The 13,064-nt window shown below is 43.9% G+C and overlaps 1 protein-coding gene across 1 annotated transcript in view; it reads left to right on the top strand.

The window, feature by feature from the left end:
- Positions 1 to 13,064, top strand: part of COL4A2 (collagen type IV alpha 2 chain) — a 440,984-nt gene that overhangs the window by 398,170 nt on the left and 29,750 nt on the right. The window contains exons 40-42 of the mRNA XM_030201563.1: positions 359 to 484; positions 4,427 to 4,543; positions 11,168 to 11,329. Coding sequence (XP_030057423.1) covers positions 359 to 484; positions 4,427 to 4,543; positions 11,168 to 11,329 — 405 coding nt within the window. The remainder of the gene's footprint in view (positions 1 to 358; positions 485 to 4,426; positions 4,544 to 11,167; positions 11,330 to 13,064) is intronic.

The following is a 13,064-nucleotide window of genomic DNA, read 5'->3' as shown; positions in this document are numbered from 1 at the left end:
AGGTGGTCTTTAAAAAGACCGTGCATGTATGACTGATGCACTATAGAAAAAAGTGCGACAGTTCACACCTGATATTTCAGTGAATAGGTGTGCGAGTGCTGCTGCTTCCTGTGGTTTGTCCAGCCCTCCCTCATTTCCCGTTTTTTCGTCTGGTGCCTAAATTTACGCACGACCTCTCCGGTACGTGTTATTCCATAAACCACACCAAACTTTAGGCGCGGCTTATAGAATACTGCTTAAGAGAGGTGGGGTTTTTGGCGCCGATCTTTTACAATCTAACCCTATGTTGTTTTATCAGTAAGACAATGACATACCCTGCTGCACTAGCAACTACCTGAGTGTTTTCTCTCCAAAACAGGTGCAGATGTATTTGGAACACAAGGTTTTCCTGGCAGCCCAGGCCACAGGGGTGATGTCGGAGATCACAGTACCGTGCCTGGATTCCCTGGTACTCCAGGTCCAAAGGGAACCAGAGGAGATCCAGGTTAGTTAGGAAATGCAGCATTTGTTGTCCATAATGATAGTTTTTTTAACAATTTGTGATGATATGGTGCTGATCAATAGGGTTGACCACTCTGGTCAGGAACGTAGCCCAGCATACTATCTGATGGGTTTGTCCTGCAGCTCCTAGAAGGAAGGTGGGCACAGAAAAGGCGAATGAAGTATGGGTCATGGTGTGGAATAGCACACATGCTACTGGACTAGGAAATTTGTTGCTTTTTTACTGTGGAAATATCAGAGTATAGGAGAGAGTTATTCAACTTAAAAGAGTTCTTTTAAAGATTATGTTTAATTTCCTTTTCTTAAAGGAATATGATGCTGAAAGGAGAATCTGCATCTTTGCTCTCAGCAGATTCCCACTGAAGACAGCAGGAAGTCATTCTGTAGCGCTTTTTTCTGATTCATTACCTCCTCCCCACCAAGAAGCAAACATTAAAGAGAACAAAGATGGTATAAGTCCTTTCTGAGGGGCCCTTTTAATAAGTTGCGGTAAAAAGTGCCCCCCGCTAGTGGCAGGGGGCATTTTTGCCACTCGCTGAGGCCCTTTATACCGCAGCAGGTAAAACAACGAAAAAAGAAATGACCATGCGGTAAGATTACACTTACTGCATGGCCATGCGGGAAGGGAGCACTTACCGCCACCCACTGAAGTGGCGGTAAGGGCTCCCGTACTTTTCCAACGGTAACCGGGTAGCACTCGGTACTGCCTGATTACCGCCGGGTTAGCACCTGTGAAAATATTTTTTTGAATGTTTCCACTAGCACCAGAACTGCTGTATGCTGGGGGTGGAACCACCACTGGCACCTGCGTTGGGCCAGCGGTAGCACCAGATGGTGAATAATACCGAAAATACTGTAATGCTTTTTTATTGCTCCATGTTGCATCAGTGGTGTGCTGGAGCAGGCTCTCACAGGCTCGCAAGAGCCGGTTGTTAAGTTTTTAAGAATTTTGGGAGCCGGTTGTTAAAGTAGGGCCCTCCATTGCTACTTTAACAACTGGCTCCCAAAATGTGGGCTTGGGCCCCCTGCTGAATTATCTTTTACTTTGCTGGTGGGGATGCTGAGCCCTGCCAGCCAAGTAAATAGACTACTGCTGCTCCCCGCTTCTTGTTTCCGGCTCTGGGCAGCAGCCTGGAACTTCTCGAGCATGTGAGAGAAGTTCAAGCATGCTGCTTAGAGCAAGATGTTGGGAGTGGTGGCAGTCCATTTATTGGCTGCCAGCAAAGGTATACCTAGCGTGCCCGCACAAAGGGAGGGAGGAGAGAGAGGCAAGTGTTGCTTCCCCACCCCCCGGCCACCCCTGGCCCTTCCAACTGCAGAGCTGGCTACGTCCGGAGAAAGAGCCTGTTGTGAAAAATTTACCAGCACACCCCTGTGTTGCATCCACCTTGAGCACTGAGTTCTGGTCACCATATCTCAAAAAAGATATAGAGGAATTAGAAAAGGTTCAAAGAAGAGCGACCAAAATGATAAAGGGGATGGAACTCTTCTCGCATGAGGAAAGACTAAAGAGGTTAGGGCTCTTCAGCTTGGAAAAGAGACAGGATGAGGGGAGATATGATTGAGGTCTACAAAATCCTGAGTGGTGTAGAACGAGTAGAAGTAAATCGATTTTTTACTCGTTCCAAAAGTACAAAGACTAGGGGACACTCAAGGAAGTTACATGGAAATACTTTTAAAAGAAATAGGAGGAAATATTTTTTCACTCAATGAATAGTTAAGCTCTGGAACTCTTTCCCAGAGGATGTGGTAACAGCGATTAGCGTATCTGGGTTTAAAAAAGGTTTGGACAAATTTCTGGAGGAAAAGTCCATAGTCTGATATTGAGAAAGCGATGAGAAAAGCAACTTCTTGCCCCAGGATTGGTAGCATAGAATGTTGCTGCTAATTGGGTTTTTGCCAGGTACTTGTGACCTGGTTTGGCCACTTTTTGGAAAACAGGGTACTGGGCTAGATGGACCATTGGTCTGACCCAGTATGGCTACTCTTATGTTCTTATATTGGGTGCTAGCGTTTTTACTAAGGTATGCTAGCGTTTTTAGCATGTGCAAACACTAAAGACACCCATAGGAATATATGGGTTTCTCTAGCATTAGTGCGCATTAATTTGTAGTGCATGCTAAAAATGCACACCCACAGCACAGCTTAGTAAAAAGGGGCCATCGTGTTCATAGCTGTTACCATTGAATTAACACATTTTTCAGAAGAGAATATCATCTCCCTGAACCAGTCAGACTCTGGTCCTTACATGAGCTATTTAATATTTGCACTGGATGGCAAACATGAATGACATATTTAAAAGTTTGGGATTCAGCCTGTAAAATGTTGATCAATATAAACCTTATTGCCTTCTACTCCTGGCCAAAAACATATCCCTGTTTGCATGTCTCATTCTGCAAGATTTACCCATGGTTAGGGGTACAAAATCAAAATCTGCTCATGTCAAAATGTATCTTGGGGTTTTTTTTATGGCACGGTCCCAAAACAGATCGACGCTATACTGAAATGATATCCCTTGAAGGGAACTCTTTTTCTTTGAATCTTCGTTCTAAAATTTTGAGAGTACTAGTTCACAATCTATGCATGATCATGTACAATCAACTATTAAACAGTCTTTTATTGTTCTGTGAAAACTCAAAGCTATTAGAAAATATTTCAGTTCTGAGATTTTTAGGATTCTGGTGCAATCATTAATTCTATCCAGATTAGACTATTGCAACCTTTCTTTAGCTATCTGCTCTAAATCATTAATCCATTCTTTGCAATTAGTCCAGAATTCAGCAGTAAGGTTGATTTTTGGCATATCTAAATTTGAATCACTCCAGCCTTTCTATTCTAAACTTCACTATTTCAATTCAATTCAAACTGGGTGTTACCACTTTCAGAATGCTGACAGGGCACATGGTCACTTACGTTAGATCTAGTGACTTTATTACAAGGCTCCACCACGATACAGGACTTGTATTGTGGTGGAGCCTTGTAATATATCCTATGTTTAGAAGACTTAATTAGACTAGATACCTTTCTTCCTCTATTCAATACCAACTAGCCAATTTGTGGAATCAACTCCCTTTCTGTTTAAGATCATGTTCTCATTATCTTAGGTTTAGAAAGAATTTAAAAGCTTTTTTGTTCTGTAAAGTTGGATTATCTGCTGTCTAATTAACCTTCATAATAACGCCCCATAAGACCCTTTCTAACTGCGGAGAGAGGTCAATTATTTTTGTAATTCCCAGACAAATTGGTCTGGTTCTTGTTTTTATGGAGTTTGTCCTTGAACTTTATAGGTATAGGAGGAATACATGAGCTGGTGTAACAATAACAATTGTAGTTTATTCTTGGATTATGAGATCTTACTGAGGGTCAGTATGAATTGCAGTTTGTGGTTCTATATATGTGTCTTTCCCAATAACTTTGGAATGGCTACACCTAGCTCCAGCAAACCTTATGTTTTAATGTTGGGGTGATTTAAGGGTGGCTGTAGAAGGGATCAGAGTTGGCAGTTTTCCAATAAGAAATGCATGTGGTTTGTATGTGTGTCCCCTGCTTATAACTTTGAAATTGATGGATCAAGCTCTACCAAATTGTGTATTCATGTAAGTCCTTTGGGCAAAACACTTTCCACTTTTTGAAGGTTGTGATTGATGCGGGGGGGGGGGGAGGGGGGAAATTGGCGCATTTCTAAAAGAAATGGAAAGGATGATGTTTGTTTATGCATCTATGTATTTATTTATTTTAAACACTTTTATTCCATGAATCCGAATTAGCTTGGCCTTGGCAGAGTACATACGTAGTTTTCATCAAAACATCCAGAAAATTGATATTTAAAATAAGCACATAAAACAGTGTACAAACATATAAACATATAAGGTTGAACCCATGCTACTTTTAATATCTACTTTTTTGTGTTGGTTTTTGCCTAAAGGTAAACAAGGCACAGTTGGAAGAACTGGGCTCAGTGGTATTCCTGGACCCCCTGGATCTTCTAATCGATCTGGAGTCCCTGGTGATATGGGACTCTCAGGGCCACAAGGCTTGCCAGGTAAAGTAGTGCTGCTATAACACCAAGTACATAGAATAAGTTTCTGTCGAATACTAATGTAAATGAGATGGAAGCAGGCTTGAAACAACTGAATTATATGTTATTACGATTGAAACAGACGCATAAACAAATAAGATTTTAAAAAGTACAAATTATTATCCCCCATGCAGAACAAGCTCCCCCCCCCCCCCACACCCCATTCCCCTATGGCCAAGCCATAGAAACAGATGCACTGCTGATAGAACAATCATGGCACATACAGTGATTATAGGGTTAAGGTATTTAAAATCATCGAGGGGCTAGAGTATTAATGTATGGGGACCAAAGACAAAGGAAACTCTTTTTGTTTTTTACTCTCTGAGTCTACTGACAAGAGCTCCATACGTAGCAGCTCACAGAGCTGATTACGCCACTGAGGAAAGGTCGGTGGTTCCTCATAAATCTATTGCAAAAGAATACAACGCTTCCTCACCAATGAAGCCTTACAGAGGAATAATCCAGAAATTTGAGTGCCCTCTGCTATGTCAGTAACATCATCCAATAAACAATGTTTAGAAGTAGCTGTCCAATTGCTGTGATAAAGAGTTGCAAGGGTAGACCAGACTGTAGTCCAAAAATGATGACTCCATGGACACTCCCAGATACAATGTTTGTATGATGCTGACTGTGCTCCACATTTGAGACAGGGCCCATCAGACGGGAGACCCGTCTTTCTGGCTCTGGCTGGGTGGATATACATCCATAATAAGAATTTAAAATGCAGTTCCTGCAGAGAGACACTTTCTGCCAACTGGGACCCCTGCATCAAACTGAAGTAGCTGATAGGAAGAGTAGGATCCATAAATCTGTTATCCACAGTTGAACAATCCTTTGCTATAATTCAGGGGCTAGTATTTTTTGGTAACCTTCATAATAACGTCCCATAAGACCCTTTCTAACTGCGGAGAGAGGTCAATGCTCATGAAAAGGGACTCTAAGTCTTTTGGATATTTCTGAAGAAGGGGGTGGACATAATGAGAAAGCTGCATATAAGCATACCAATCGTTGGGAGAGAGTCCAAAAGAGTGTTTTAGATCATCAAAAGACAATAATACAGGGTCATCCTGAACCAGTACCTGCTCCAAAGTATCCAAACCCCCTGTCACCCAACGCTGGAAAACATGGAGCGCTATACCCGGAGGAAACTCCTCATTGCCTACTAACGGCAAATAGTGAGAGCAAAAAGAATGTAATCCAAATCTCCTCCGGAGAGATGCCAAGGCCCAACGCACGGACTTCAACAAAGGGTGCCACGTCAGTCGACAAGGCAAAAGCCGCAGATTTGAAATAAAAAGGAATATGTGACAAAATCACAAGCCATAAGGCTAATTGCTGAAAAGAAATGCATGTGGAACAGTTTCTTATGTATGCCTGGGGTGCTCAATATATGTCTTCAAGGTCTGCAACTCAGTTGGTTTTCTCCAATGAATATTATGCATAAGATCTATTTGCATGCACTGCCTCCATTGTATGCAAACAGATCTCATTCATATTCATTGTGGAAATCCTGAAAACCCAACTCGGTTGCGGACCTTGAGAACCAACATTGAGCATCCTGATGTATGCAATTATTTTAGCCCACTTCTCCACAAATTGTAATCAAACCAATGAACAACAAAAAATATCAAATAATAATTATATATATATATATAAACAAAAGTAGCAACACAACCAATAATAAAACTAACATCTATAAATAAACTCAAGAATAAACACATCAAGGGAGCTTCACCAAAAATAAAAGCGTAACAAAATATGTAAATGTAATAAAAATCAGAGTAATAAAACACACAGAATAGTAATACTAAAAGAGTATATCATCAATCCATACTATTAAATTAATCTGCAGTAGTTCAAACATGGCCTCTGCATTAGAGAATGACGTGGGGGGTCAAAGTTTGTCCCCGTCCCCATGAGCTCTGTCCCTGTCCTCGCCTCGTCCCCATGAGCTCTGTCTGATCCCATCTGCACAAGCCTTGGACAATTAGGATTTTATATTTAAATAATTTTATTCAAGTATAAAAAGAAACAATATTCTGTACAGACAATACAGAACAAAAAAAACCGTGTCCCCTCCCCTCTCACAAATATCCCCTCCACTATTGGGAAAACTGAACAAGCCAAATTACTACAAAATGCTACATAGTTCATGCTAACAGAATACCTTGGTCACACACATACGGAGCACAAATGCCAAATACATAATAGCTGACCAAAAATGATAAACATAAATTAAACCAAAATCCCAAGAAGCTACACCAAAGAAATAGAAAGATATGCATTTCCTCCTATACCATGTAGAACATAAATTTCACACATGCCAGGGATGGTGTTAGGGGAGTGCGACTAGGACAACTGCCCCCTGGCCAGAAGAGAGCCCTAAGCCTGCTGGAAGCTGAAGAAGATATGGCCTGGTAGTGGGCTTTGGGGTCCTCTCCCAAATTTTTGCCCTGGGCCCCAGCCATGTCTAACACCAGCTCTGGCAGGATACATATTATAATCACAAAATAGAAAATAAATTTTTTTTCTACCTTTTGTTGTCTGGTCATTTTATTTTTCAAATCATATAGGTTGGTAAATTAATCCTAATAAATAAATATTGGTCCCAGGCTCTAGTTTCTGTTTCCCTTTGTCTTCTCTTAACTCACCAGGGTCTCCTGCCCATTTGTCATTTCTTCTTTCTCCAGGCTCACCATCCATCTTCCGTCTCTGTGTACCTGTCTTTCCCCGTGTTCAACATCTCCCTTCTCTCTGTCCCCTATACTTCCCTGTCCAGCATCTCCCCTATGTCCATCTCCCCACATTTATCATCACCACTCTATGTCCCTATCCCCTCCCTGTGTCCAGCATCACTCCTCTGTGTCCCTGTGCCCTCCAGCTCCAGCATCTTCCTTTTGTGTTCCTGTTCTCACCCATGTCTAGTATCTTCCCTCTGTGTCCATATACCCCCTCCCATGTCTGGCATTGACCCTCTGTGTCCATATACCATCAGCATGCAGTATCTCCCCTTTGTGTCCCTGTCCCTATGCTCCCCTCCATGCCCACCATCTCCCCTCTGTTTCTTTATACCTCCCTGTGTCTCGCTTCTCCCCTCTCTTCCTCCCCCACACCAATGTGTCTTTCTTCCTCCCTCTCTCCGCCTCTCCACTATTTGCTCAGTATGTCCCTTGGTTTGATATCTCACTTTCCCTACCCTACCCTACCCTTCCCTTCTCTGCCTTCCCCCTGCAGGTCCAGCGCCTCTCTCCTTTCCCTCCAGCAGCACCCCATGGGTCCAGAACCTCTCCTACATCCCTCAAGCCCCTCATGGAACTCTAGCACCATTCTCCATTCCCTCCCTCCTGCTCTCCCCATGGGTCCAGCACCTCTCTCCCTTCCTTCCCTCCAGCCCCCTCCCCATGGGACTCCAGGAAGTTACATCAGAAGGCGGGAGCTGGCAGAGGGAAGGTCCTGGAGCAGGTCTGTGGGGGATCCTCTTTGCGCCTGCATAAAGTAGAGACACGCAGCAGAAAGGGAGAGGGAGGAAGGAAGGAAGGCAGACAGATATGCTGGGCCCACAGTTTGTTTTTTTTTACCGAGGGAGCAAGGCGTTTTACCACTCCCATTTTTGCGTTTGGCGCCAGGATCTGCACCCAATTTTGAGTGTGAGAATTTACACCAAATGAAACCTGGTGTAAATTCTTGTGCCTAAATAAGGCACAGATCTCCCTTATTCTGTAACACTGTGGTCAAACTCAAGGAATGCCTACTCCACCCATGCTCCTTCCAGGGCTTTGCCCCCTTTTCAGATCTGCATGTAAAATTTATTCACTGATCCCAGCGCCTAATGGTGCAAGCTTAAATTTAAATTAATGCCAATTAGCACCCAATTATCGGCACTAATTGGTTCATTTGTCGATTAAGTTGTGAGTGCAAATTGGGTGCATGACTGAATTTGCGCACGCAATTTTGAGCGCTGTATATAGAATTAAGGTGCAAATATACAATACAGAATGTGCATCCCTAGAGGCTGGTGAACTGATGTTAATACTTGTGAAGGCTCATTTTACCCAGAATATTGATATCAGATTTGAGACATCCAGGTCAGGATGTGCTCAGTTCTGGAGGTATTTCACAAAAGGCCCAGACAAATGCAGAGTATTTTGTGAAACATGTGTAAGGATGTGCCAACTCGTAGAGCAGGAAGAGACATTTTACGAATATACACATGGAAAAAAGGAGTGGCACACTTTCAGGCCTAGATTCCATAAATCATGCTTAAAATGTAAGCACGTCAGAATAACACACTTAGCGCTACATTCAGATGTACTGTATAGAACAGCGCTTAGGCCGGGGGAATGCGTCTACATCTAGGCCAGTAAATACCTGGTGTAAATAACCCGACACATTCCCTTGAATTCTATAACAACGCCCATAAATCCGAGTAATGCTCCCGACACGCCCACACTCTTTCTATGGCCACACCTGCTTTTCAGCTACATGCGTTAGGATTTACGCACCTCTCTTTAGAATACGCCTAAAAAGAAGCGCACTTAAATTCCAGTAATTGCCAGTTAGTGATGATAATTGGTTATCAGCCAATTTTCATTACTGATTGGCTCGTTATTCAATCGAGTAGTGCACGTTAATTGGCCACGTGCATAATTTAACCTGTGCTACTCGCTGCGCCTTAAATAGAATCCGAGTGTCAGCAGCTTCTGTATGGAAGCACTGATTTTGCAGATTCCACATGGAAGGGGCACTGCTTCCAAGTGTAACAACCCACTTACAAATCTGTCACATTTTTTTTCCATTTTTGAGGATGGAAATAAACAACATGGATTTAAAGAGAATTATTCCCTTAGGGGCCCTTTTACTAAGCCACATAAGTGTCTACGTGTGCCCAACGTGCGGCAAAATGGAGATACCACCCGGCTACCGCGTGGCTCTTGTGGTAATTTAATTTTTGGCGCGCGTCCAATACGCGTGTCCGAAAAATTATTTTCAGATGCATGCATGCCAAGTGGCATTTGACACGCGTAGGTCATTAATGCCCGGTTACCGTGTGAGACTTTACCACTAGGTTTATGGCTGTAGGTAAGGTCTCGGACACAAAATGGACGCACGTCAGTTTTCATTTTGCCACACATCTATTTTTGTCAAAAATTCAAAAAGCCATTTTTTGCAGGTGCACTGAAAAATGATTCTGCGTGCGCCCAAAAAACGTGTCTACACTACCATAGGCCATTTTCAGCGCACCTTAGTGAAAGGACCCCTTAATCCTTTGTATAAAGCTCAGGTCAAAATTAGTACTTTTTAATTAATTTATTTATTTGTTACATTTGTACCCCACATTTTCCCACCTATTTGCAGGCTCAGTGTGGCTTACATAGTACCGTAGAGGCTGTTGCCAATTCAGTAGATAACAGATACAAAATTATATTGTGGTCAGATGAGATAGGTGTGGATCAGGCATCAAGGGGTCGAAGGAAGTGAAGATTATAAATTACTACTACTACTACTATTTAGCATTTCTATAGCGCTTCAAGGCATACGCAGCGCTGTCCAGTACGATCATTAGTTATGCTGTGTTGCTGGGTGCGGGGATTTATGTTGGATCGGTGGGATAGGCCTTTTTGAAGATGTGAGTTTTGAGTGATTTCCTGAAGTTTAAGTGGTCTTGGATTGTTCTCACAGCACTGGGGAGTCCGTTCCATAGTTGTGTGCTTATGTAGGAGAAGCTGGATACGTAAGTTGTTTTGTATTTTAGTCCTGTGCATGCCTCCGAGTTGGTACAAAACCTGAGGGGGAAATATTTTCTGATATATGTGTATTCCCTTTGTAAAATGGGGATTATTCTTGTGGATAGTTGGCCTGCTCAAGGCACTGATCAACCACCCCCTCTTTTAATATCTGCTTGATGTGGGTCTCCATGTGCAAAACAGCAGATTTCTGAAATTGCCATTTATATTTTTGTGCAATCTGCATATATAAATGCCACTATTTACATGTGAAATTGCTTCTAAAATAATCTCCTTTATTTCTTCATCTTCTATATATTAACCCATGCATTGAATGAGCATAGAAGGAGGCATGTGCAATATAATATCCTGGAATACAATAATTGGTGACAGGATGTAGCACTGATTGGCTGAGTATATTTTAATTTCATCCTTTCATATTCTTGAATGGATGGAAATCTGTACATGGTAAATACTGTGCAAGGGTTACAGCCAAAATCTTGTCAGAAGCAGTGCTCAGGGATTTGCTATGCCTGATAGCGTGGGTCTGTAAGTGATTATAGATAAACACAGGTTTTAAAAGGTTGGAGCCCTAATAATGCACATCTAAATTTTTGGATCAGAATTTAGTATATGAATTTTATTACCCTTTCTTAGAAAAAGTTTGAATCAGTTCCAGTATATACATTAGTTCTGTGAGCAGTATAAAGCCACACTTTTTTAATGACTCTGTATGCTTCCTCGGGGGCATACACCGTTTCATAGACTGTCCCTGTGTTCATTCCAAAATTCACAATTAAAATACAAGTTCTTGTTGTCTTATATATCCTGACTGTCATCTAATGAAATATATTTTGGATTTTAGGTGGTCCAGGACCTCAGGGTAATCCTGGATTTCCCGCTCCACCAGGAATTAAAGGCGATGTAGGACAAATTGGCGTATCTGGAGAAAGTGGACCCAAAGGAATTAGGGGAGACAGTGGATTTCATGGTTCACCTGGTATTTCAGGATTTACTGGTGTAAAAGGTATACTTTACAATGTTCACCATTTTTGTCGTTAGAAATTTTAACATCAGTAAGGGGGATCAGCGACCCAGAAAACAAGCAGGCTAGGAGGAAAATGTATTTTTTCCAAATCACACTCCCCTCTGCTCATATTACAAAGATACTTTTTTTTCTTACCCTTTCCCTCATTACCTCCCCTTCCCAGGGCTTAATTTGTAGACACTGAGGAAATGGAACTGTGGAGCTGAGAGAGGAGGTGAACCAGGAGCAGAAGCAACAGGAGAAGTGGGGCTGGATCAGGGTTGCCAGGTGGAAAATTTTTTGCCAGCCCAATCCAGCCCCAAAACCAGCCCAAAACCCGCCCAAACACAAACCCCGCCCCTAACACCCCCACCCCCGCGTCATCACCCCGCCCCCGCCGTCATCAACCCAGCCCCCGCCGTCACCGGCCCCGCCTCCCCGTCATCGGCCCCGCCTCCCACGTCACCGGCCCCGCCTCCCCGTCATCGGCCCCGCCTCCCACGTCACCGGCCCCGCCTCCCCGTCATCGGCCCCGCCTCCCACGTCACCGGCCCCGCCTCCCACGTCACTAACCCCGCCCAAAACGTCACTAACCCCGCCCAAAAAAACGTCACTAACCCCGCCCCCCCGCGGCCGAAAAAACCGCCCTGAAGCCCAAAAACAGCCCAAAAAACCGCAACCCGCCGCGGGCAAAAATTTCCCGCGGCGGGTCGCGGAAAACCGCCCAATTGGGCGGTAAAACCGCCCACCTGGCAACACTGGGCTGGATTAGTGAGCAAAACCACTGTTCTCTGCTTTACCCAGACTCACTCACCCCCCTCCCCTCCTTTTCCTTGCAGGCTGTCTGAAAGGGAGGGGCTGCTGCTCTAAAGTCTGGAAAGAAGTGATAGAACTGAGGCCCAGATGCACAAAACTTTAACGACCCTTTAACGAGGAAATTTTAAACCGTAGCATGCATTAAAGGACATTTTCCGACAAGGCTAGCAGCTAACGAAAACGGAATGCAAACGAGAAACTACCATTGAAATGTGGTCAGTTCAGAATGCACTAACCATACCGACGACTGCAACGAACCATTTACCTTCAGAAATTTAACCTCAGCTCAGACCTGTCATTAAGGCCTGAGCTGTCATCTCCCCGCTACCCCCTGCACCATAAAAATCATGTGTAGTAGTAGTTTAAAAAGAAAAGTGAGCTCCCCGCTTTCCCCTGCATAAAAAAATGTCTCCACAAACATTAAGAAAAGATCGGGAGGGGGCAAAGGCACTCATCAGGAGCGTCCTGTGTGGACGGCCTTGCCTTGCCCCCCCCCCTCCCTGAGCTCCCCGCTGCTCCCCGCTGCTCCATTTGTGAAATAAAAGCTGTTAAAAATCAAACTTTTGCAGTTGCTGGGCCCCCCCTCCCTTCCTGTCTCTCTCTTCTTCTGTCGGCAATGGTCCGCCTCCCGCCATCCTCCGCCCCCCCCTCCCCGAATTCGTCGCCACCGCACCCCCCCTCTACCGGACCCCCCATCTGCCATAATGGCCGGTGCAGCACCTCTTACCTGTGTGTGAAGGCGCTGCACGGGTTGGATCAGCTGTTCTCGATCACTTCTGTCTCCTCCGACGTCTCTCTCCTTCTTCCTGTGCCCGCCCTCCTCTGACGTCAGTTATCTAGACGTCAGAGGAGGGCGGGCACAGGAAGAAGGAGAGAGACGTCGGAGGAGACAGAAACGATCAAGGAACAGCTGATCCAT

Source organism: Microcaecilia unicolor, chromosome 4 (assembly GCF_901765095.1).
Source record: "Microcaecilia unicolor chromosome 4, aMicUni1.1, whole genome shotgun sequence".
NCBI classification, from domain to species: Eukaryota; Metazoa; Chordata; class Amphibia; order Gymnophiona; family Siphonopidae; genus Microcaecilia; species Microcaecilia unicolor.
Note: the sequence above shows the minus strand (reverse complement) of the source record. Positions and strands in the feature narration are given on the sequence as shown.